Below are 25,814 nucleotides of genomic sequence, written 5' to 3'. Positions count from 1 at the left end.
TTATTTTGGAAAATTTAATGTAGGATAGATAATCAACAGCAATAAAATTATTTACTCTTTTTGTTATATTGTTTCTTTTCCAGAGTGCATTCACTTAGTTGAAGGGTGGCATCTCGGTACCCTACTGAGCTATGGTGGGCGGTCACACAGTGTTTAATCAAGTGGGCAGCTCGAGTATTGGCATAGTTGGTAGCACTCAGCTTGCCACCAGCGGTGTGTTTGAATTGACTAAAAAGTGTTTCCACTGCACTGCCCGAGAGTCTCACTGGACTGATAAAGTGGTCTGGGTATTTTTCAAGAAAATTAGCTGCAAAGCTCTTGAATCCATATATGCAAACACGTAGGAGGTCCCATGCTACAAAAAAAAAAACAAAAAAAAAAACACAATGTAATATGATATGATGTATGCATCACCCAAACAGACATACATGCCCATGTATAGTGGAATCGCTCTTGAAGGATCCTTAGTCCATTGAGCATTCAACCCCTCTATATAAAGCACAGCTTTTGAGTTCCCAATAGACTGCTGATAATACAGTTCAGTTTTTTGTAGAAAGCTGTCTTATCTTATTAAGCCTTAAAATCAAATAACCATATGGTAACAGTGAATTCTCATCTAAGTTTGTTGACCTTAAGGGGTGCATTATATAGAGGTTACACTGTACCTCAACATACCAACACTTAACAATACAAGTCACACTTCATACATGTAACACCACACAGTATTCTACAACAAATACATTATTTAAAAGCTTACGTACTTTGCCAGCTCAGAAACCTAGGATCTTGTAACTTCATTGGTCCTATGAAATACAAATACCATCAGCAGGTAATTCATAAAATCTCTCTATTATTTTACCCTTTGTAGACAGATTCTTGTGCCATGTGGTGAAATAGGAGTAACCATCTTCAATGGATTTTAGCACTGGAGACTGCAAACTGACTATCTTCTTGTGGCTCAAATATCCATTCTCAAAGAGCTTGTTGCAAGCCTCAAGATACTTCAGACACAGTTCAACACTGACCGAATCAGATGGGGCTGGGTCTTGTTTGCAGTACTTGTATAGTTCTGAAAGAACTAGCTCTTGCTGCAAGCAAATAAATCCTTGATTTACTAACAGTGTAGCACAAATAAAATTTTACTCTAACCTGCATTATCTTTGCAGGCAACACATTCAATTTTGTCCAGGAGTCACGAAGGACAAAAGCCTCTCGCAACTTAGGAACCTGCCTTGCTACTCCACTTTCCCTCCTTTGGCATTCCCTCGCATACAAATCAGTAATAGCCTTCCAGCCGAACTGTTGACCATCAATAGTATACCGAAAGCCTTTAGTGCCACCACTTTGAGACGAGAATAAGGCATTAATCATGTTCTTCAGCTGCATTACAAAAAAATTACATTGATTAACTTTGTGAACATGTGTACCTGGTGGCTAGGGCATATCAGCCAATGAATTTTGTTGGGTGGATCATATTGATTGATAAAGTATGGTTTAATCACAAAAGGATCCAATCCAGAATGGTCGTTATTGTATGCCCCAGTAAAGTGGCCATGAGATGCCTTAAGAGCTGCCAAATTTGCAGAAGATCCGTCGCAAATTAATAAGCTAGTTCTCAGATCATATACCTGCAAGTACACGAGTAAATATTCTTGAAAAAAAAAACAGTGACAAAAAATTGTCATACTATACTGCTAGATTAATAACAAAATACAAACCTGAAACAGTTGAATTGTCTCTAAAATGCAGGCTAAAACAAACTTCGATGACATGCTTTCAGAACAACTGTAGTAAGGCCCCACTATGTCAAAACCAGAGGTCAAATCCCTCCACAGGAACTGAAGCATGTGGGTAGTTTGCTGGACATGTTGATCTGGAGAAAGGGATTGAAACACGTCTTGTAAGCTAGCTTGGTCCCGTTCAGTCATTGCTAGTCCAATTATTCGTTGACTTCGGGAGTTCCAAATTAAGCCACTAACTACCTTGACCTCATCAAATATAAGTGTGCCATCTGACTGTGGGGTTAGTTTTCCTTCTTTCTTACACTTTGCCACCGATGCCGCATACATTTCAACTTGCTTTGCAATGCTTTCTGCAGCAGCACCAGCCTCATGTAAGAAAGCACCAGTATAGGCTTGAAGAGTTGATCGTGATGGCAATTGTAAGATATTGAAACTCTTCAATGCCTCGTAGGCAGCTGGGCTTCTGACAAACACAGCAAGAGCTGCACAAATGAAAAAAAGAAATTAAGCTAGTAACTAATTATTTTGCATATATTTACCTATCCTGATGGTGATAGTACTCCACTGATTTTGCTTTTTCCCATTGCCTAAAAATACACAAAAAGGTAAATGACTTATAATTATTGCAGTGGTAAATTTCAGCTACTTACGATTCAGCCTTTGATCTTTAAAGAATTCTGCTTTTGGATTTCTTTTATCGTCATTCCAAATACTGCGACCAGTTGGCATCTCTTTCAGTACTTCATCGAGCTCAGTAGCAGCTTCACTCTCTATGGTCTGCATGATTTGATTGACTTCATCACTCTGGTCATCTTCAAGTACAACTTCATTGTTAGCTTCTGCAATTGCCACTTTATCTCGTGAGCGTTCTCGCTGTGTGGCTTGCTTTCGTTTAGCCACACTCTTTGGGGATAAGTACTTGAGTTTAAAGCTGGATGATGGCAGCAGTCGCTTAGCACGTTTAGCTGGACTGACATCAGATCTCTTCCGTTGGTGTTCTAGGTTAGTATTGAGTCTCTTGCATCCTCGGCACAACACTGCACTTTTGCTACGATCTTTCAACGGGGCTTGCACTGGAAGTTTATGCCACAACGAACAGTTTTTGGAGTCGACACGTTTAAAGGGGTGTTCCCACAAACGACAACTTTCCAGATGGTATCTGATAACAGCAAAGAAATATTCATGGTAATGCTGCACATTGAGCCCTGGACAAAATTTGTATCCATTCTTCTCCGATATCACCCCGCAAGCATCTAAGAATTCCTTAGCAGTAGAAATAGTGCCATTGTTAATAGTGGTAAACAAAACTTGTGTTTCGTATTTGTAGGATGCTTCCATTCGATACAAAAGGACCCTAGCAACTGAAATGTGCCCAGCTGGTGGTACATCAAATGTAGTTTTCTGAATTACTTCCAGGATAGGCCTACTCGAGGCACTATCCGAGCACTTTCTGGGTATGAAACACAAATCCTCATAGTGTGATTCACCCTGGGATATGTAGCTTGTAAGGCTACTAGATGACTGGGTAGCTGTAATTCGTTCTAAATTGTTGTAACATCAGCAAAAGACAAGGTTGGCTCGTGGCATACAGTACAGCTCAAAGGTAACGTCGCGGGTACAACACCCGCGAGTAACATGTGTGTCGTGTCTCGGAGTCATTCTATTGCAATGTACTGTACAATACCCGCAGTTGATCGCGTGGGTCATCACCATCCACGCGAGCGTCACGCGAGGGTCAACCAGCACTTAATGCCGCTTCACTAAATCACGAAAACTACATAGTTATGCATAGCTACGTACCTGTAGTACGTGTCATCGGGTTAAATTCTTCAGTATCACTGTCAGTAGCAGCTAGCACCTGAGTCCCGGCAGTATCTCTAGGCATCAACCCTGATAATCTATGCTGCGGTGTACCCACGCAACTGATGCGGCATGTGGTGCTTCATTATTGTATAGGTGTGTTCTTACAACACTAGCTTACTGTCAAGCCTACTGTATCTACGACTAAGCAGTTTACCATTATACGCGAAACGTTACCTGAGCCGACGCGAAGAATATACGGAGACTGTACCCTAGGAGTGCGTATCAAATAAGACTTCACTGTCACGTGAGTGACCATGTGTACCGAAATGGAGACCGTGACTAAGTCGTCAAGAAGAGGCGAAGCAGGAGCAATGGGTATGTTGTGGTTGTTGTTTAGGTTTTTGGTACGTACGTAGTGATTATTTTTCTTGCAATTTCGATAGCGGTACACGTGCTGGTCTAAAACTTCAGCAGCCAGGCCTCATGGACTATTGTCGTTTATGAATTCACAAAGACAAGTTTTAAACAAGGCGCGCACTCACAACGCTTTGAAGGCTGAAAGTGCTGGTTTCCCGCTGAAATTGCTTTCCGAAAATATGTATGTATCAGTATGTATGTGCTTGGGTTTGCACCAAAACTTTTGTATGCTAAAACCAGCTAATCACAGACACTTTCCACGCTGGCGCCTACTGATTGGAGATTATAAGTGCCGCGCTACAGGGGTTTGGAATAGAGGAGGTAGGAAACAATTTAGCTCCATTAAACTGAATTATGTAAATGGTTGGTATTTGGTAAAACATGTGGTTGGGGAAGGCACTAGAAGAATTGCGAGAAGTTGTAGACTGCACCTTCATACAATTTTGTTTTTTTTTCTCATTGTATACAACTACGAACAATGTCTGTTGTACATACAAGTAGTTTTACTCAGGTACTTAGCAAAGTACTTGCAAAGTTGACTGGTGACAGAACTGTTTTCTTTTTTTTAATTTTGGAAGGTTTTTGTATATTCATGTTTGTCAAGTTTTCTCATTGTATACAACTACGAACAATGTCTGCTGTACGGTTGTTTGTGCACGTCAGCAAAATTGTTGATATATTTGTAGGATCTGATCAGTGTCTCATTGATCATTGTCTTGTGGATTTCGAAGAGGAGGATTGTGTCGGAGTAGTCCCAAAATCCAGTGTATTGAACAACAAGGATCTAACAGTGGGAGTGAAACGGACTGTGAAATGTAATGGAGGCAAATACAAGGCGATTATTTTAGCTATTGGTATGCTTCAATCTGTTCCACTAATACTAAATATGTACATAACTTTAGGAAGTAAAAGTGAGATGCAGCAAAAAGAAGAAGAAATTACAGAAAGTGATGAAGAGGAAGAGTTGGTAAGTATTGCGTTAGTGCTGAGTGATACATTCAGACCAAGGTATTTAGTGTGAGGGATGCAGATTCACCCTATGTTACAAATATTAAAGAAGCAATTACAAGTAAATTGTACACAAACTGCTTTATAGAAAAACTTACTTGCTTGGAATTTAATACCTGCTCTCTGTGACCTAGCTTCAAAATACAGGCTGAATTTTGCATGCAAAGTTTTGTTCATGTGGGTCCAGAAAGACAAATATACGAACAACACACACACGCACACACTTTTGGAAATCCATTTCAGAAAACCAGGTGCACACCCACAGTAGGGATCCACACAAGTATATAGGTAATTTCCTGTTTCATCACTTTTATTTTTATGATCCCGTATCATATTTTTTTTCTTGTACTTGTTAAAATATAAACTTTATTCATATCTCTGTGCATGGAATGTTAGAAGAAAAAACATTTTGGACTATAACCAATACACTAGTATCTTCTTTCTTGACTGTTTTATAGTTTGTCTATACTAGAGATATACCGATAGATATCGTATCGGTGGCCGATATGGAGATTTTTGCCAATATCGGTTGGGCCCGATATAGCCACCAAAACTGATACGATATGCCGATATAAAACTGGATTGTCTTTGCCATGATTGAGCTACATTATAGCCTCTGTTGTACAACAAACAAGGCTAGGGAAATGGTAGTTTTTTACTTGCAAATATGCACAACGCTATGAGAAGCCATAGAATTATGTGCACATGCGGACGCTTATTGTTATCAACCATACAACAAGCAAACATAGTGGTGAGTCTTAAAAAGCAACCATGGGATGAACAAACTACAAATACAACTTAAAACAACCAGCCATCTTTTCAACCTATTAAAACACAGAGTAATGGTGACTAATCTTGGAGGGAGCATGCATTAAAATATTTTGTGGGTGCCTTACTGTCTGGGTTGTTAATTGAGGCCACACCACCACAGGCAACCAAGCAATGCCAGTGATTGGACAGTGGAATGGACTACTGGAATGGTGGAATGGTGGAATACTGGAATGGTGAAATACTGGAATGGTGGAATGAAAATTTTTAAAGTCCAATAACATTTTTTACATCCAAATAAGTACGTCCCTCTCCCTTGAGTTAATAAATAGGATTTCTCTTGAAGCCAGCTCTTTTTGCACACTTCATAGACAAACTTAATCTTGCCTGTATTGTCAGGAAACAGCTTTATTACAATCCTAAGACTTCTGGTGATTACTTGTCCACAAACTTAAAATTTATAACTCTATCATACTTACACGTATTCTTTAACAGTTGTCTTAATGATAGTTCTGCAATGTGGCACTGCCACAAAGAACTATTTATTTTCTGGCGTAATTGTGAATAGTAGCAAGTGACATAATTGTGGATTAGTAAATGCTTACAAGATACAGTGCATGTACTTTTACAATGCATTAGCTAGTCTCATACCCAGACCCCACCCACTGTGTTCAGTATGGTCTGGTGACATTTGTAGAAATTTTCCCATTTTTCTTTTCTGGCCAATCAGACACTCCAATTCAGCTACAACGTGATATAATAAGTTTGATTGTCTAAACAATATAGGGAAAGGCCCAAAAATGAGCGTGAGTCACCAGACCCTACTCAACGTAATGGTGAGGGTCTGGGCATGAGACAAGTAATCAGCTAGCTAACTTTTTATCATTGATTTCCCATTTGGGAACAGGGTTAAGTCATTAATTGGTATTCCAATGTCGTGCTATTGTGCATGTTCACAATAGACTTTAAAGTACATTACATTGGAAACTATATTAAATTTGTCTATGGTGAGCTAAAGATCTGAATCCTACTTATTTGCTTACTTTAAGGGGGGAGGGTTGTACTTAATTTGGTGTAAAAACCGATATTGGACTTTCAAAAATTTCATTCCACCATTCCAGTATTCCACCATTCCAGTAGTCCATTCCACTGTTTATACACTCCCCCAGTGATTGTAAGCACTGTGAACTGCTGTCTAATAATAGATAGCTAGGACATGAAATTAGAATGTTCAGTTCCCTGTTTAGTTTCCTCCAATGGCTACACTAGATTATATCGGTATATCGGATCGGTATCGGCGTTTAGACTCAGGATATCGGTTTAAATTCTCCAGGCCAAACTTTAGTGCTGTTCTTACTTTTCATCCCCATACTGAAGGGGCACCCTCTTCTAACTTGAACAAATTTGTCATTCCCGATAGCTTAGGAAGCCAACTACATTGTTTATTGACTGTTTGACAAACACAAAGCCTACGTATTTGGAAAGGCTTTCACAGTGTCAGCACCAACTCATTTCACCTGTATTTCTAACTAGCATGAATTTAGCTGGCCTTTGGCTGGCTGTGGGCATGCACCTGCTGAATGTTTATGAAGACACAGTTACATTTCATACTAATTTCATTTACAATTATCCTGGCTATATTGTTAAAGAATGCTATACATTTTTACATCGTATTATAGAATCTTGACGAAGAGACAAGTAGTGGACCAGGAAGTGTGAAAAGGAAGCAGTGCCAGTCAGGAAAGAGCAAGCAATCGAAGGTATGTACACATACTATACTCCTACCTAGGAACTTGTCAGTAGGAGATGCGATGACTCAGTGCTAAAATTTTGATACCATTCACACTGTACAGCAGTACTGTATGTTAGGGATCGTAGATGGAATCAAGCCCAAAACTGTCTTCAGAGCAGCCAAAAATGCTTCGTAGGTTATGAAGTCAAAAAAGATTTATTTAACAGAAGTTTCTACGACTGAATGACTAACCAACTACTGCTACTAACTGAAATCTTCAGACAAATGTAACCCAACAATGGCTAATACTACAGGCTTGATTTTCTTCACTGCTAAACATTGCTTTAGCCCTTAGTATATTGCAGTACATACAATGCATTATGGACTTACCTTTGTTCTCCTTCGAGTCTGTTGCGTCCCATTTCTTTTTACTGGCAGGATGAGGTGTTGATTGACGGTATTGTATTGATGTGGCTTCCTAGTGAATCATCTGTATGTCCATACTGTCTGGCAGAGGCACCTCACACTATTTTTTGCTTGCACGCTATGTAACGTGGTGGAAATAGCTGAACATGGTACTGATGAAAGCCGGAATGGAACGGAACGGAACCAATAGGAGGCATGCGCCAAGTTAAAAATCGTTTTAAACAGATTGTGCACTGTTTCCAACTTTCACACAATATAGAATTGTGCTAGAATTAGTTCGCTTCTGCTATAGACATGCTAGAAAACATTTGCTCGACAGCTCCATTTAGCGCCCACTGCAACATTGCTATGTGCAAGTGATTAAGGGGTGTTGTAGCCATTTCATCATGAGTCGTCATCTCTTACTGTGAGGAAAACGGCTGCCATCCACTTAATTGTCAAGTTATCCAATCACTTCTACTTGCATGTAGCAATGTTGGTGCAGTACGTGATAGATACATACATTAATTTCTGGTGAAGCCCCATTTGCCGAAGTTTTTTTTTTTTGCCGATTCAGAAATAAAGAGTTTTCATCAAACTTTTTACTGCCGAAGTTTTTTACTATACAGTTGCATCTTTATAGGTGTCCTATAGACCTTCAGCACTTTTACTATAAACTCTTAATTTTTTTTATTATTTTTTTGCAAACATCAATGCGTCATGTTTTGCACTGTACCAGTTACCATCTTTTATTTTAGAAGCTGAAAGAGGGAAAAGCAAAAACAAAAAAGGGCAAAGAAAATGAGAAGTTGATCAAGAATGATGGTGCCAAGAAAAAACAGAGAAAACTCAAGGTACAGTGTATGCTCTTCAGTAGTCTTCATTAAAATATTCCTACATACAGTGTAACAGTGGTCTTAAGTCTAGATAAGTCTTACAACTTGCTTTGGTAGTACCACTAATTTAGGACAGTTTGCCAAGCCTATGCAAATGCTAATTTTGCATCCCTGAAATGTGTTGCGTTTATTGCTTAAAACGGCAATTTTCTGGTGACATTTTAACACAATAATTGTAAACAGAGTGATGGTACTGTAATAGTACATTTGTACAGTTTTATTAGCAAGTTAGAAGTTACATCATCTTTTGGCTGCAGAAAAGATCAGCAGCTTTAGCCACACATTAGCAGCTGATACATCCTTGTAAGGCTGTCATGATTGCATCATTAACAAGAAGTTGTAGTAAACAAGCCTGCTTAGCTAATTACTGGGCAGCAGTGGCTACATTACCCAGTGCTAAGTGCTGTTGCCTTATCTTTGAGGCTGTTTACAGTGTATATTATTCTAAATCGCATGGGTGAAACAATTACAAAACCTGATTTTAACTAAGTTAGACACCAAGGCTAAGGAAACTAAGCGATTTAGTAATCCTGAGGCAGTAGCATCTCGAGAGCAGCGAGGGTGCTACTAAGGGCCTGAGGGGTTACTAAATTGCTGGCTTACTTGTGGTACTATAACAACTTGTAGTGTCCCAAACTACACTGAAGCATTAAATAGTGTGATATGAAGAGCTTCATGTTTACTTTAAAACTTTCAGCTGCTAGACTGGTTGTATGGCCTTGTTAAAAAGTATTGATAGACATTCAAAATTTGAATGATTACCCGTGACTATATATACCGTAACCTTAAATAGCCTGTCTATGCATACGCACAGCTGCTTAATAAATCCAAGTCATTGTAGCAAGTTGCAAGAAAGTAAGAATTGTTGACATATTATGCTTGTTGCTTTATTTGGTTTCGGCACTTGTATGGCTGGGTCTACTGCCCCTGTGATAGTTTGCGTCATTACCCCAAAGGCATAATTCCTTGTCATGCCAATTCCATGGTTTACAAAATCTTGGTGACTTACACTCTTTATGCTTAAATTCATTACTTTATTGTGTGCCTCTTACTATATTTGATATCATTGTTATTACATCATGATAAATATATTGTAGGATAAGAACAGCTCTTTTTCGATGGAACTTGGTAGTCCACCTCGTGATAGTAAAGCTGCACATGACTCGACAAGTCCATTATGGGAGAAGGTATGATTTTGTAATTGCTATATTATATTCTCATAACACTTACTGTATAGTAGAGATGGTGCTTTCTTGTCCGTCAACATCGCAAACACTATCTTCACTTTTCCTTCTATAGTAGTGTCTTCTAAAGACCTCAGGTCCTTATATAAAGTTTTTCAAAGTTGTATTTTTTTTATCATACAGTACGATAGTACTGTATATTGGGATCGTGAAGGTTTTCACATTTTCACAAAAAAAAAGGATTGGCCAGAAACTAGCCTCAAATTACCTTCACAGTGCCTTGGCAGTATTAGTAAAGTATAACCAAGCCCAAAAGTGCCTTCAGTGTAACTTAAATGCTTCCAATAAGTTGTTGCATTTTTTTTAAAAAGATTCTATTGTGGAATTTTACTGACTAAGTGATTGATGCCTTTGGATAATTGTAACTCAATAGCGGATATACCGTATAACAGGAATGATCTGTGGAAAAGATGTGCGAATTGTACAATTTTGATGCATTCGCAAATGTTTTCTTGCAAATTTTTTCCTACAATTAAAAACTTTTTTTCATGGAATGCAATAAATTGCGAACATTTTCTTGTGAATGAGGAAACAGTAGATCATTCACAAATATTTTCTTCCACTGATCATTCCTGTTATACAGTATAGCAACTAAAGAAAATATAGTTTATAATTTTGTTGGCACCACCATATATGTACATGCATACATTACGTACATTGTGTATCTTACAGGATTTTCATGAGGAGATATATGAACAATACTCTCAGGTACTGTATGTGTCTTGTTCAATGACCTTCACAATATTTGAAAGCTGTCTTTTGTAGTTTTTAAAATGGTTCTCTGGTAATACAAGGCTGTATGTTTATGTATACAAGTGTAAAAGTTGATAATTTCAGGTTGATAGCTAAAACTGATATGACTAATTAGGACCCACCTCATCAAAGGAAAGGGTGTAGGATTTCATTTCTTTTATCCAGACGCATGTTGCATGTTGCATGTTACACTGAGTAGTAAACGAAGTATAGTAGGAGAAGCCCATCTGCAATTAATCCAGTCGTTGCAAAGAGCTAATGCCGAGCCGGGTTAGCGGTAGCCAGTTTCTATGACGACACAGCAATGTAAGAACACGTGTGTCGGAAGAAGCAGATTGTGTGGATTTATATGATGGAAACAAGTTGTGCATGCTTTCAGTGGCACCACAGTATTACGAAGAACAGGTACAGTTTCAAATATGGACACACCCACATTACACGTAGCACAAAACAATGTTTCTACAAGGAAGCTTACCCATATATGTCAGTCCATCCATACTGTAGGTTAATAGAGGACGAAAACTGCTTTGAACACTAGAAACAGATGGACACTAAACAGAATTTTCCATGATATTTCTGGACTTCTCCATTCATCATAATAAATATGCATACAACGTTAGATTGTACCTCCCATACTCGAATTTTTTTAGGCATGCCTATAATGAATCGAGTGGTTAACCACATGTTGGCCTGGGTGATTGATTGCCCACTGCAAGCTATCAGCCTGAATATGCTGTTGCAAACCAATGATCGAAAGTGAGATTTGTGATGCTTGAGGTTGTTCTACTAGCAAATCTCCAAAACTTGTGCATGGAAAATATTGTGAGGCGGTTTCTGGTCAATATTTTTTGTGAAAATGTGCAAAATGCCATGATTCCTATTATTTGACCGAATTTAGAAATCAACCATATGGGCGCTTTTGACATCCTAAATATATATTGATCAAGTACGTGTATATCTACTTGTTGATGATTGTAAGCTATTCTCAGTGCCTTAAATTACAAGAAAATTCTTGAAATGTTTTTTTAAATTGTACCGTCGTCTTAATAGTATCTCACTGAATATCAAAATTTGATTATTTCACACACTCCCATATGGGTGATTTTCCAAAATTCAGTCACATATAGAGTACTACTGTACTGTTTGATAAATGCCATACCTGTACTGACTGTTAAATTTTAATTTTTTGTTGCCCAGTAAAGTTATTTCATTAGTTGGTACAAACAAGAAATTATGTAATAATCACCTAGACAATTTTTTTTATTCCATACATTGTTATAAATTCCAAAATAATATAAGCTAAGTGCTGCAAGTTTTGAATATGCATAACATCAACTTGTTTTCACCAAATGCAGTATATCAAATCTTCTTTGCAGATTTACTGTCTTTGAAAAAGTTTATGTTATATGGTTTGTCATCGAACAAAATAATGATGTGTATGTTTATACATTTGCCAAGACGTAAATTGTATTTATTTGCTATAGAAACTGTTTCAGCTATAAATGCTCTTGTTTCTTTGCAGATCAGGACATCTCTTTCCTCCATTAACTCCACTGTAAACAAAATCGAACTGCAGATTAAGGACAGAATTATAGGCAGTACTACATCCACTGAAACTGTCCTTCAAGCAACATGCAAAGCAGACCACAAGATGACACCCTTTCCAACAACGCCATCATCAGGGTTGCCATTTACGCCAAGGTCTGAGTTAACGCCCTTTCAGATAACACCTAGGTCTGAGATGACGCCCTATCACCTATCACCCAGGTCTGAGGTTGACTATGAGACAACACCTAGAAGAGACCCTTACATAAAGCCCTCTCGTCCAGAAATGTCAACACCAAAACGATTGAGTATTACCCACATGCCAGATACTCGTATGCCACCAGGTACTCATATGCCACCAGATACTCGTATGCCACCAGATACTCGTATGCCACCAGATACTCGTATGCCACCAGATACTCGTATGCCACCAGATACTCGTATGCCACCAGATACTCGTATGCCACCAGATACTCGTATGCCACCAGATACTCGTATGCCACCAGATACTCGTATGCCACCAGATACTCGTATGCCACCAGATACTCGTATGCCACCAGATACTCGTATGCCACCAGATACTCGTATGCCACCAGATACTCGTATGCCAGATTACTTTCAACTACCACCACAACCAGCACCAACATACTACCAATCGTACCATGAACCACCATATCACACAGGCTATTGCCAACCACTGCATTATCAGCAGCCACCCCAATTCTATACTACTCCGTCTGATTCATCAGCCCATCTTTCCACTTCATCATCAGCTGGGTACCAGCAGCTTGACAATAATCATTATGATGATACAGAACTCAAGTTTACTCCGCGGCACTTAAAAATGATTAAAGCCCGGAGTTCCTCCAGGGGTAATTTTTGTGTGAATTTGGTTAGAGATCTTATTGGTGAAGAAGTAATGGCAACTTCAAACATGAATGGACACAAAAAAGATAAGCTAGATCCGAAGAAGATTGAATTAGTGAAAAAGTGGGCCTTCGAGTACATCCCATTTGATAAAGACAACGAATCAAGTGAAGAACTAAGCTGGAGAAAGTGCCATATTGCTATTGACGAAGCATGCAGGCGCTTAAATAGGCCAAAAATATGAAACCACACCTTTAGAGACATAATAGCATTTGATTTGACAATTGATTACTGTGCTTGTCATGATGTATGTAGCATACATGTGATTGATGTAGCATTTCATTTACTGTAATTTATTTAGGATTTAATTTACTGTGTTAATTACAATCATGATTGATTTGGCATTTCATAATAGCATTTTGATATAGTACGATTAGGTGTCATTTTCTGCCTGTTGACCATGTCAATAACCTGATGGCTCCCCATTAACCTCAATGACTTTTACCATCACTTTCTGGATGTGTGCAATGTAGTCACTGCAAACTTGGGATGTCATCTTCCTCCAGAATGTACGAATTCCGTTCTTCAAATCATCTAAATTCTGAGGTTTATACTCTTTTCTTAAAAACTGCTTCATCGATCCCCAGACATTTTCTATTGGGTTTAAGTCTGGGCTTTCAGCAGGGGTCTTCCACCAGTTGATCTTCATTTTTGCAAAAAACTCTTTAGTAAAGCCACTGGTATGTTTAGGGTCATTGTCCTGTTGGAATCTATGACGCCTCCCAAATTTTTCATTGATTAAGGGGAGTAAGCCAGATTCCAAAATTTTACAGTATCTATGGGCATTCATAATTCCGGAAAAAAGAACCACTTGTGATGCACCTCTGGATGAAATGGCTGCCCAGACATGTATTTTGGCTGGATGCTTAGGTTTAGGCTTCAACTTCCTTGGCTGGCCTAGTCGTCTAAATGCAAGTTTTCCATGCTTGTCTAAAGCTACTGAACATTCATCACTGAAAATCACGTTCTCAAAATAATCATTATCCCTGATGCACTTCCAGCACCACTCCAACCTTTTAGCTTTGTTCGCCTCTCTAATTTGCTGGCAGTACCTTGGCTTTGTAGCAACCCATCCCAATCGCTTCCTGTACCGTTTTATTGTAGAAACACTAATATCTCTCAACTCTGGCCACTTCGCAGTCAGTTTTTTCTTTAGTTGGTATGCTGTCAGTTCATCATTATCAGCCATTTCATCATCAATAAACTTCTCTTGCTCAGGTGTCAATCTGCTGGATCTATGATTTCGGTGTAAATCCTTAACAGTTCCAGTAGTTAGATATTTTGCTATCAAGCGTTGAAGAGACCTGCACATTATGTACCAATCATCTATAACTCCCAGTACGATACAGAAGTACAAAAAGAAATCAATATACTGTCACAATTTGTGACCAGACAGGGCATGTGGGCACAAAATTTGCTTACCTTTTCAAACGTTCATGACTCATAACTGTAATGCATCATGCAATTTTGGGCCTAATTTAACCTTTATATAAAATACAGAGTGTACAATGTAAATATTTGAGATGTGACCTGTTGTTTGACAGGGTGCAGTTTGTGCCCGCATGCCCTGTTTTTGTATACCCGTCACATTTATATAGCCACTGAAAAGAAATCCTTAACAACTGCAGGCCAGGTAGCACCCACCCCTACCTCTCACACAAAGGGCACACACTGCCACAATAATAGGAATCAACTGTGACTCAGTAGTAGAGTGTTACATATTTCTTCTCTTGTATTGGAAGTTGGTAAATACGTGCATACACACATGTTCAGTCATACCGAGGTATTGACAAAGCCACAATACAGTGAAACCTCATTAATGGGGCCACCTATGGGACCCAAGATAAGTGTCCCTATTACTGAAAACCTCATTATTGCAGCCACAGAAGCAACTGGCCTTATTATTAAGGGTTTTCAACGAATTAACACCTATAGCTAATGTTTGAATGTTTCAGCCATAACGTAGTTGAGGGTATTAATGCATTCAAACAGGTAAATAGTATAATACTCTATGGATCATGACTTAGCAGAGCCGGCCTTAAGGGTAGGCAGAGTAGGCAGCCGCCTAGGGCCCCGAGTAAAAGGGGGCCCCAAAACTCTGAAACCAGGGGCCCCAGCTCCCAATATACAAATTCAATGCATAACACTCACTTACTGTATATACACAACTTGTCTTGGTAATTCAGAGGCCATTCGCAATGCTAGCAGCATGGATCACGTGACTTCAACATCAGCTAGCTCATGATAGTACTTAGTATTACGTGTCAGTAGTGTGAGCCTAAGTATGAAAGTCTGCAGTCTTCGAAAGCTACCTTTGATAATTTGGACAAGAAATGTACGTAGGTTTACAGAGTAGCTAATGATCTCCTCTGCGAGTGGGCTAATCTGTATTTTTTCCAGGCGTGGGTGACAGTGGTCGATACCATGCACTTCCTCTGGGGGCCCACCCAGATTGCTTTGCCTAGGGAACCACAATCGGTAAGGCCGGCGCTGTGACTTAGTAGTACATGATATACACTTACTGTCATAATGGCTACAGTCGAGGCTATAGTGCACTATTACGTATATAGCTGGCTAGTGCTGAAACGTCCAGTACACAGGAATATTCCCTAGTAGTAATGGCAGTAGGTGGAGTAATAAGCTGCTTAAAGCATTATAATGCCAGAAACTGAGCTTAGATAGCTAAATTGGATATCGAGTACGAAATTTACATAAAAGGTCGAGATACTCTAATAGAACAGTCACTTGTGGTAAACTATGTCATAAAAAGCAGATGTATAGCTATAAAGAAAGCTTACTAACATCCAACATGTGAAAATAAATTGTTTGTCATCTCGGCTTCCAGTTTAATACCTGCCGGGCTCAGTCAATGGCCACTTTATGGAGAGAATTTTACATTAGTTTCACCAGTTTGGTCCTGTAGAAAGTGGCCACTGGCCTTATTAACGAGGTGGCCACATTAACGAAGATTAAATCAATGGCACTGAACATTATGTTTGAGGTTTCATTTAAAACTTTTCTGAATATGTCAGCTCTAAAATGGAAGTGAATCATGGATGACATTGTCTGACCACTACATTAGTTGGAATTGTATCGAAAGGTAAAACAGTGGTTTGCAATTTGGGTACAGACACTTTACAAAAACTTGCAATTTAAATCCGTAAAGCGTATTCCGTAAAGCGTGATTCGTGAAAACCATTTCGATAGCCGGATTATCCACAGGTTCATTTAATAACACAATGCTACAATTACTTTCTATCCTTGCCTCTTGTAGGCGCCCTGTACAACAATTATGACCTAGCGCTCAGCAGGCTCTAGCTAACAATTATTTAATGGTCACGTGAGCACACCTTTCAATTCGGAGGGAGTAGGAAAGTGTCTGTACATCAACACAGATACGGACAAATGGTGACTAAAAACTGGATTACCAAGTCATGTCAATATGTGTTCCCTGCTGTGAAAAAGCAACTGTATAGCCACAAAAAGGGCATGTAAAATTACCAAAGTTTACATTTCACCAAAATAAATTTATTGTGGTTGGCAAAGTATTAGAAAGCTGCCGTAAAGTGAGCTGTAAATGCATTTTTGGGTCTAATGTAAAGAGAAACCATGAGGAGTGGCCTTTAAATAGGACAAACTGAAAATATAGCGGCAGATGCCACACATTTGAAGGTATGTTTGTAAAATTCTTTGTTCAGCCCGTACTGGAGGTACAAATGATAGAAGAACTTTATTCAGCAGTGTGTAGCTATGCTGCTTCTTACCGAATATTGACTTTTATTCCTTCCTCTCTCAGTCTTTCATGAATGAGGGGTATCTTCATTCCAGCATCGAACAGAGTTACAACTCGACTCCTCGTGGGTACAGACAATCGTCCCATGGTGCTGAATGCGAGGCTCAATATAATAATGCGAAAATATTAGCATAGACTCGAGCGCATAGGGGGCGTCTATTTGTGATTAATACGCCAGGTATCAGTGCACAATGTGCGCCTCAGAAAAAAAAGGTACTAATTAAAGCACACCTGTTAAGTGGCGTGTTCGGATCATCTGCTGCTCTTTGTGATGTTTGAGGAAACCCAGGAAGAAGATCAATGCACACTATTGCCGAAGAAAGATGGTACATCAAAAGTATGTCAAAGCTCTGGATAACAGAATGGATTTTTGTGTCATCAGCAAACATTCTTGCATTTATTACTCTCGATAATGTCCCAAATGACTGTTTGTCGTTGTCACTTAATAGCATTAATGATTCTGGAGAAGAATCAAGTTTACCAGTTGGGCAGTGGAGGATTTGCACAGATGTCCTTAAGTGCTTCAGTAAATAATCTCTTACTTCAGGTCTTGTAGGTGTACAGTGTATTTTATGTTTCGTATCTTGTAGCTGCACATTGTGTTGTGTTGTATACCGGCAACCTGCTGTGTTGTATACTGGCGACCTGTCTCGGGTCTTGTAGGTGTACATTGTGATGTGTAGGTGTACATTGTGTTGTGTTGTATACTGGCAACCTGTCTAGGTCTTGTAGGTATACATTGTGTTGTGTTGTATACCAGCGACCTGTCTCGGGTCTTGTAGGTGTGATGTGTTGTATACCGGCGACCTGTCTTGGGTCTTGTAGGTGTACATTGTGATGAGTTGTATGCCGGCGACCTGTCTCGGGTCTTGTAGGTGTACATTGTGATGTGTTGTATACCGGCGACCTGTCTTGGGTCTTGTAGGTGTACATTGTGTTGTGTAGGTGTACATTGTGTTGTGTAGGTGTACATTGTGTTGTGTTGTATACTGGCAACCTGTCTAGGTCTTGTAGGTATACATTGTGTTGTGTTGTTTACCGGTGACCTGTCTTGGGTCTTGTAGGTGTACATTGTGATGTGTTGTATACCGGCGACCTGTCTCGGGTCTTGTAGGTGTACATTGTGATGAGTTGTATGCCGGCGACCTGTCTCGGGTCTTGTAGGTGTACATTGTGATGTGTTGTATACCGGCGACCTGTCTTGGGTCTTGTAGGTGTACATTGTGTTGTGTAGGTGTACATTGTGTTGTGTAGGTGTACATTGTGTTGTGTTGTATACTGGCAACCTGTCTAGGTCTTGTAGGTATACATTGTGTTGTGTTGTTTACCGGTGACCTGTCTTGGGTCTTGTAGGTGTACATTGTGATGTGTTGTATACCGGCGACCTGTCTCGGGTCTTGTAGGTGTACATTGTTATGTGTAGGTGTACATTGTGTTGTGTTGTATACTGGCAACCTGTCTAGGTCTTGTAGGTATACATTGTGTTGTGTTGTATACCGGCTACCTGTCTCGGGTCTTGTAGGTGTACATTGTGTTGTGTTGTATACCGGCGACCTGTCTCGGGTCTTGTAGGTGTACATTGTGATGTGTTGTATACCGGCGACCTGTCTCGGGTCTTGTAGGTGTACATTGTGTTGTGTAGGTGTACATTGTGTTGTGTTGTATACTGGCAACCTGTCTAGGTCTTGTAGGTATACATTGTGTTGTGTTGTTTACCGGTGACCTGTCTCGGGTCTTGTAGGTGTACATTGTGTTGTGTTGTATTGTATACCGGCGACCTGTCTCGGGTCTTGTAGGTGTACATTGTGTTGTGTTGTATACTGGCAACCTGTCTAGGTGTTGTAGGTGTACATTGTGTTGTGTTGTATACTGGTGCTGTGACCTTTCTCAGGTCTTGTAGATGTACATTGTGTTGTGTTGTACATTGTGTTGTGTTGTACACTGGTGACCTTTAATTAACTATATTACAGTACATGCATAGCTAATATCTTTTAACCTTATTACTTGCCCTTTTTAGGCAAGAACACCAAAGGGAATTGACTCAATTAGGAGAAAAAGAAAGAGGTATAGACGGAAAAAGAAAGATTTAAAGAGAATAGTATGTACTTCTAACCAAGCTGTGGATGAAATGCAGGCGAGGAATGAGAGAAGTGATTTATATGGAGAGTTCATTGACTCAGAAGCTTTGCTTCCTCCACCAGATGAATCAGAAATACACCTCCCTCATTACATTAATTTGATGGATGAAATTCATCTTAAGGCCAGGATGATAGAGTTGCAATCACAGCAAGAAAAAGCAAAGGGAATAGCTCGGCACTATCGTGATCAGTGCTCACAATTAAAGACTAAACTTGTAGAAAAAGAGGCTGAGATTGTGCAGATTAAAGTGGATGCTGCGCATGCTAAAAATCGTATACGTCAGTTTTGGCGAAATTGTGTTATTGAAGGACAGTCCCGCAGTGGTAGAATTTTAAGAAGTGGTTTGAACATGAACAACAGGAGAGTGCTATGAACAATTATATGAAGAAATTGTCTTATAGTAAGTTGTAGCCTGCATGCTTGTATATTTTTGAAGGGTACAGGGACATTTTGCCATTTGGAAAATTAGGTAACTATGTGGAGAGTATTAAATAGATTTGAGTTTTAGAATTGTTTGTTCATTATTAACACCTCCCAAATAAACTATTCAATTTTACAAAATAAAGCTTGTCTTTTTTTTCTTTTCATTATTGTAATGCTTACTGCATGGGTAGACATTGTGTTGCCTTGCATATTTACAATGATGTATTTTACTGAACATTATTACAATTCATTTGTTCTTCCTGAAATAAATATTTAAAAATTTTTTTTTGTGTATGTGAAAGGCTAATTGTGCATATACATGTGCAGGGATGTTAACATACCCATGTTGTCATGGCCCCAGTGATATTTTATGTTTTCTTGTGGCTAGCATTTTATACATTTTGTGACCAACATGGTGAACATTAAGTTCAGTGGTGGACCCAATATTGTTATTTGTGCTGGACCTGACACGAGTTCTTGTTATGGTGCATTTATTATATGGTGGACCCAGTGTTAGTGATGGGTGATACCACCAATACAATACAATTTTAGGTGAGTATCGATACTCAAAGGGTCGATACCAATACAGCCTGCAGGTAGATGATCAACTAGTAAAGTTTCACAGTTAATGGGAGCTGGATACCATACATCAATTAAATTTGGCGAAACTAATATTTGGCGATTAGCTAAAAATTTGCAGTTGGCGAAATTTTAATTTGACGAAATGTTTACTGCAACATAAATGTGCACGAAGCTCGATGATACTGTAGCTACATGTTAAAGACGATCGAAGCACGCTGAACTATCCTAATGTTGAAATCAGTATCGATTTATCCGGTGAGTCACTACATGCACTGATTCCTGGCGTATAGCAGCCACACACTGATTGATTAGCTACTCCGGCCCTGTACGTCAGCGCTAGTTAGCTGGCTAGCTACTTGTAGCTTCACACTTGTGCTAGACCGATACGACATGTACCACAAAATTCAACCTTAGCCAACATGGCTTGCAGTGATGCTGAGTGTCACCCGTACAAAAATGTAATATTGGCGAAATTTAAATTTGGTGATTCAGTAACGATTCGCCAATTTCTCCAAATTTAGTTTATCGCCAAATTTAATTGATATATGGTACTATTATCATCATCAAAATCAGGCTATCTCTCATCTTACGGCTAGTAAAAAAAATTTGAGATGCCTATACATTTCAACATTCAGACACTGATTTCAGGAGCATTATCATTCTAGAATAGCTTACAATTTGTATAGTTGTATGCAATTTAGTGGGCAGTCACTAGTCCCTGAACTATAACAATGCACTACCCCCTAGCAACCTTATTATTACTAGTTATATAAACCAAGTCATCTAAAACTTCCTTGTTGTTCGATCTTCAGTATACTACAAACCATGTGTCTCTAAAACTGTGGCTTAGCTTAAAAACATGGAATGTACTTTGGTCAAGTAAAGCTCATATCTGCAGTAACACTATAATATTTTACATTCCCACTGTACACCATGGCATTCATCACACGGTGAATTGTCCAACACGTATGGTTCTCCTCCCTTGGAAAAATGGTTCCAGTTCTTCAGATTTCAATTGGTGTACGCTCATCATGAAATCACATTCTTAAGGTCCTTGAATTTTTCTTTCGGCAAAATACTCTTGATTTAAGCACCAATCGTCGCTATAAGGCAATGCATATAGATAATAAAGTTTTTAATAACTTGGGACATAATCTAGCTACACTTGCTAGTGCAAGCAAGTTACCTCATCAGGATCAGTATGTCCAGACCTGCAGAAGATCTGAAGAAATGTTTTCCTGTAAAATAGATATATAAAAATTACATGTCTTAGAAAACTACATGTCTTGGAAAACAGTCTTATCATACAAGTATTATCAGAAATGCGTAAGTATTCTCTATTCAGAATGTCATAGGTTCCTAGTGGTTGAAATTTTACCTTTGAACTTGCATCCATTAAGTAGTATAGGTACAGTATATCAAATATAAACATGTACCTCTCTGAAGACAACTCAGCAGTCAGCAGCCTACAGAAGTAATATTTAGTAATATAAAATATGCCAACTATAAAACATGTATATATTATAGGTGCTAGTTTACAGGCTTAGGACAAGACCATGTGCACTATGAAGCTAAAAGCACTAGTAAAATTCATTAAACAGTCCTATATCTGTTGAAAGTAAACAATCATACACTACCACTGCTACTGTTGACATGGAAGTCATGATGGCAACATATCTTCACTGCAAGTTGAATTACTCCACAACAGAAGTGTTTTGAATCACACCATTGTAAGCAATAAACTAAGAAATAATCGTCACACTCTTCCTCTGTACAGAGGCTATTCAGCTCATGCGAAATATTTTCAGTACTTGCACAATATCATTACATGTCCACATTACCTTGTCCTACCCCCTGGTACTGCACAATTTTGAAATTGGTTATTATAATCCCTTGGGCTGTAAAAGGTTTAGAGTGGTATGAGAGTTAATTATTATAATGTTATATTAAATTTTATTGATTCCATCACCAGGCTTAATTTATGTACTGTGCATGGGCTTCAACTTGATTTACTGCAGGCAAAAATCCAAACTAACACGCCCTGTGCACACTACAGTATAGCAGATACAAGAGTATGTGTACCCTTTGGAAATGGGACCATTGAAAAGAATGTCTCGAGGTGGTGGCTACCCAACGACTCATGCACATAATAGCTTGAGATACTATAGGGCATTTAATTGTTATACTGTCAGGAGTCCAAAACTTTTGGTACTGTTCTATGGAAATAACTGCCGCTATTCTCCCCGCCTACAGCTGTATGGATTACTTGAATCAATAGTATGAGTACATGATCGTTTACTAATGGGGATATCTCCAACTGCTTTGAAGAAACTGCAAACATGCAATGTTTATACAGCCTGGTTGTACAGAATATATCACATAGGATGGAGACTCAGTGATATTTGTTAAGGTAGGCCAGTGTTTGTGGGTTAATAAACTGAACAGATTGACCAAGCTAAAGTATGATATCCGCTGACACTTGTTATTTCATTAAGCGCCTGGAAAAAGATTTATGTTAATCTCAAGACAGTGACGTGTCTCACCTCGCAAAATCTTTTTTTGTGAATGTTATTCTCTAGCCATAGGGACCTGTGGAGTCGCTTTTTCGCTTCAACCCTTCGATCAGAAGGCTTAACTGAGCTGATGTGGACGAAAATACGCAGCTGAGTGATGTCATGCTTTGTCGCAGCAGGTATGCCGCCTTGCTACAGAGCCAGTTGTACAACCGCCGGGTAGTGCGTAGCCACTAAAACGAGCTAAAAGGTATAGCTAACTACATGTACTAAATAGACACTTTTAATTCAATTTCAGTGTTATTTTGTGTCTGTCTGAAAGTAGTCTGAAAGCAAAAGCATAAGTTTACTGTGTAGCTAAAAATACTCAGCACTCGAATGACTTTTAAAAGCCGCGTAACCGATCGAGCCCTATCAGAGTGCTGTACAAATATAAAAGCTTGACGGGGGTGTACAGTAGCTTGTGACTGGCCGTTCCTGTGTACTCAGTACGGTGCAGCTATCAGTACTGAGTGAGCCTAGCGTCTGGTCACTGTCCGGCGAGACCTGTTTTGTCGTCTCGCGAGTACCCTAGTCACACTCTCGAGTGAAAGTAGTTGTCATAGAGCATCACGATAGCCTTGCAGTGTGGACGCGAGTTACTCGAGCTCCTCTTGCTCTCGTCGTGCGTGTACCCGCGACGTTACCTTTGAGCTGTACTGTACCTGGCTCAATTACATCATCTCTGGATATCTCACTGTGACCTTCCATCACCTTCAAAGGCAAATCTCCAGCAACACTCACTATACTGCAGCTTGTAGGAATACATGATGACTGCACAGTTGCTCCACTCCCTTATGGGGAAAGATACAAAATTTCAAGTTAACAGTAGGCTACATAAGTACGCACCTAGAACTGTTTGGCCTTCTCTGAGGGCAGTGCGCACTAAAAAGGGATTGAAGGCGGGGAAACTTGCTGCATTACAGCTTGTGTGACTGCCAGGCAGCTGTACACAAGCAGCTCCACTCCCTTCTGAGTGATGTTATAGTTATTAAGTCCCAAACTGGCCTGCTGCATACCTGGCAATACTCCACTCTGTCTTAACACACCACCTGGTTGCATCACCACTCCTCCTTCAGAGTAAACAAACGTGAAATTGATTCAATCACTTCAAGTAGACTTTGACATACCTGGCAGTGTTGCAGCATCCATTTGGCCTTCTCTGTGCACTGCAATGGAATTGAAGGAGGGGAAACTTGCTGCATTACAGCTCGTGTGACTGCCAGGCAGCTGTATACAAGCAGCTCCACTTCCTTCTGAATGATGTTTGTAGTTATTAAGTCTCAAACCAGCCTGCTGAATACCTGGCAATGCTCCACTCTGTCTTATCACACCACCTGGTTGCATCACCACTCCTCCTTCAGAGTAACAAACGTGAAATTGATTCAATCACTTCAAGTAGACTTTGACATACCTGGCAGTGTTGCAGCATCCATTTGGCCTTCTCTGTGCACTGCAAAGGGATTGAAGGAGAAGAAACTTGCTGCATTACAGCTTGTGTGACTGCCAGGCAACTGTATACAAGCAGCTCCACTTCCTTCTGAATAATTTTTGTAGTTATTAAGTCTCAAACCAGCCTGCTGCATACCTGGCAATACTCCACTCTGTCTTAACACACCACCTGGTTGCATCACCACTCCTCCTTCAGAGTAAACAAACGTGACATTGATTCGATCACTTCAAGTAGACTTTGACATACCTGGCAGTGTTGCAGCATCCATTTGGCCTTCTCTGTGCACTGCAATGGAATTGAAGGAGGGGAAACTTGCTGCATTACAGCTCGTGTGACTGCCAGGCAGCTGTATACAAGCAGCTCCACTTCCTTCTGAATGATGTTTGTAGTTATTAAGTCTCAAACCAGCCTGCTGAATACCTGGCAATGCTCCACTCTGTCTTATCACACCACCTGGTTGCATCACCACTCCTCCTTCAGAGTAACAAGCGTGAAATTGATTCAATCACTTCAAGTAGACTTTGACATACCTGGCAGTGTTGCAGCATCCATTTGGCATTCTCTGTGCACTGCAAAGGGATTGAAGGAGAAGAAACTTGCTGCATTACAGCTTGTGTGACTGCCAGGCAACTGTATACAAGCAGCTCCACTTCCTTCTGAATAATTTTTGTAGTTATTAAGTCTCAAACCAGCCTGCTGCATACCTGGCAATACTCCACTCTGTCTTAACACACCACCTGGTTGCATCACCACTCCTCCTTCAGAGAAAACAAATGTGAAATTGATTCATTTGCTGCAGGTAGACTTATATAATACCTGACTGTGTTGCAGTAATCGTTACAGCATCCTCGACATTATCATTCCGTTGAACCACCTCTTCCTCTCGAGTGGTAGCGATGGATCGAATGGCAGGAAGATTCCGAGGCGCTACAACGCGACTCGAGATCACTATTCCGTCTTGCAGGCGATCTGTATCACAAATGTGTGCTGAAACAAAGCGATAGTTGCCAGTGTTAAGCGTTTGTCCGTTTAAATCACGATTGCACTCACCTCCACTGGAAGCCGCCATTTTGTCACTAGTCGCAAAGCGCCTGTGACTTATAATAGGCACCATAACCAAGCGCAGTGACTAATACCAAGCACTCTAAGAGGTTGCAGGTCTTCGCTTTCACTGCCTTTGATATATCAACGCCTATCAACGAGTCTTTCGCGGCGAAGCCTTGTACTGGAGTTTACTGACGTTATACTGAGATATGTGGGAGATGATGTAACACTTTTACGCAGTGCGTTTTGATGGAGCAATGCAGCGTTGGACACTCTCCCTAAATATATATATTATGTACTCTTGGTATAAGGTAATTAGGAATTTTAAATTCGATTAGGGATCATTGAAAAAATAATTAGGGAAACAAGGGAGAGTGCCTACACCTACAGATATATTTAGTATAGACTGAAGTAGGGATTAAATGTTCACTAGTACATATATCTGCAGGTATAGGCAACCTCCCTTGTTTCCCAATTTTTTTCAATAATCCCCCCTAATTGAATTTAAAATTCCTAATACTTGTTTGTTCACTTTTTGTAATAAAAGGACATATGGGTCTGTTTGTAAACAGGGCGTTTTTGGAAATA

General features: G+C 39.6%; 2 protein-coding genes and 1 long non-coding RNA gene across 14 annotated transcripts; 1 reads left to right on the top strand and 2 right to left on the bottom strand.

Moving 5' to 3' along the window:
* Window positions 1–25,497, bottom strand: LOC136254817 (uncharacterized). Of its 9 annotated transcripts, none has more exons than XM_066047568.1 (18): window positions 24,999–25,497; window positions 24,887–24,940; window positions 24,713–24,838; window positions 24,429–24,656; window positions 24,144–24,371; window positions 24,034–24,087; window positions 23,860–23,985; window positions 23,749–23,802; window positions 23,579–23,701; window positions 23,395–23,523; window positions 2,393–3,283; window positions 2,282–2,329; window positions 1,719–2,224; window positions 1,428–1,628; window positions 1,150–1,380; window positions 860–1,088; window positions 762–803; window positions 1–355 (listed from the first exon to the last, which is right to left on the bottom strand). In XM_066047568.1, exons 1-18 carry the CDS (start codon window positions 25,294–25,296, stop codon window positions 48–50), a joined length of 3,876 nt encoding a protein of 1,291 aa, XP_065903640.1. In that variant the 5' UTR covers window positions 25,297–25,497; the 3' UTR covers window positions 1–47. The 9 variants fall into 9 exon arrangements, with proteins under 9 accessions (XP_065903640.1, XP_065903639.1, XP_065903638.1 ...); XM_066047567.1 differs by having other exon boundaries at window positions 23,860–24,087; window positions 24,429–24,554; window positions 24,603–24,656; XM_066047566.1 differs by having other exon boundaries at window positions 23,860–24,087; window positions 24,144–24,269; window positions 24,318–24,371; window positions 24,999–25,496.
* LOC136254820 (proteoglycan 4-like) lies at window positions 3,415–19,878 on the top strand. 4 transcript variants are annotated; one of them, XM_066047577.1, is made up of 8 exons: window positions 3,415–3,920; window positions 4,649–4,816; window positions 4,865–4,929; window positions 7,418–7,498; window positions 8,634–8,729; window positions 9,869–9,958; window positions 10,688–10,723; window positions 12,291–13,609. In XM_066047577.1, exons 1-8 carry the CDS (start codon window positions 3,860–3,862, stop codon window positions 13,422–13,424), a joined length of 1,731 nt encoding a protein of 576 aa, XP_065903649.1. In that variant the 5' UTR covers window positions 3,415–3,859; the 3' UTR covers window positions 13,425–13,609. The 4 variants fall into 4 exon arrangements, with proteins under 4 accessions (XP_065903649.1, XP_065903648.1, XP_065903647.1 ...); XM_066047576.1 differs by lacking the exon at window positions 3,415–3,920 and having other exon boundaries at window positions 4,059–4,816; window positions 8,637–8,729; window positions 12,291–13,612; XM_066047575.1 differs by lacking the exon at window positions 3,415–3,920 and having other exon boundaries at window positions 4,059–4,816; window positions 12,291–13,610.
* Window positions 20,842–23,387, bottom strand: LOC136254821 (uncharacterized). Its single transcript, XR_010700787.1, has 3 exons — window positions 21,556–23,387; window positions 21,364–21,415; window positions 20,842–21,280 (listed from the first exon to the last, which is right to left on the bottom strand). It is a non-coding gene; the product is annotated as an uncharacterized lncRNA (long non-coding RNA).
* Window positions 25,498–25,814: the final 317 nt, after the last annotated feature.

This window comes from Dysidea avara, chromosome 4 (genome assembly GCF_963678975.1).
Source record: "Dysidea avara chromosome 4, odDysAvar1.4, whole genome shotgun sequence".
NCBI classification, from domain to species: Eukaryota; Metazoa; Porifera; class Demospongiae; order Dictyoceratida; family Dysideidae; genus Dysidea; species Dysidea avara.
The sequence above is the reverse complement of the archived record's forward strand: the minus strand, read 5'-3'. Positions and strand labels throughout refer to the sequence as shown.

Coding starts and splice junctions, on each gene's coding strand:
- LOC136254820 (XM_066047575.1), top strand. CDS start 4,441: ATGTCTGTTGTACATACAAGTAGTTTTACTCAGGTACTTAGCAAAGTA. Junction 4,817..4,864: donor GGCGATTATTTTAGCTATTG/GTATGCTTCAAT, acceptor ACATAACTTTAG/GAAGTAAAAGTGAGATGCAG. Junction 4,930..7,417: donor GTGATGAAGAGGAAGAGTTG/GTAAGTATTGCG, acceptor ATCGTATTATAG/AATCTTGACGAAGAGACAAG.
- LOC136254817 (XM_066047563.1), bottom strand. CDS start 25,296: ATGGTGCCTATTATAAGTCACAGGCGCTTTGCGACTAGTGACAAAATG. Junction 3,284..23,394: donor AGATGATGTAATTGAGCCAG/GTACAGTACAGC, acceptor ACAACAATTTAG/AACGAATTACAGCTACCCAG. Junction 2,330..2,392: donor TAAAGATCAAAGGCTGAATC/GTAAGTAGCTGA, acceptor GTGTATTTTTAG/GCAATGGGAAAAAGCAAAAT.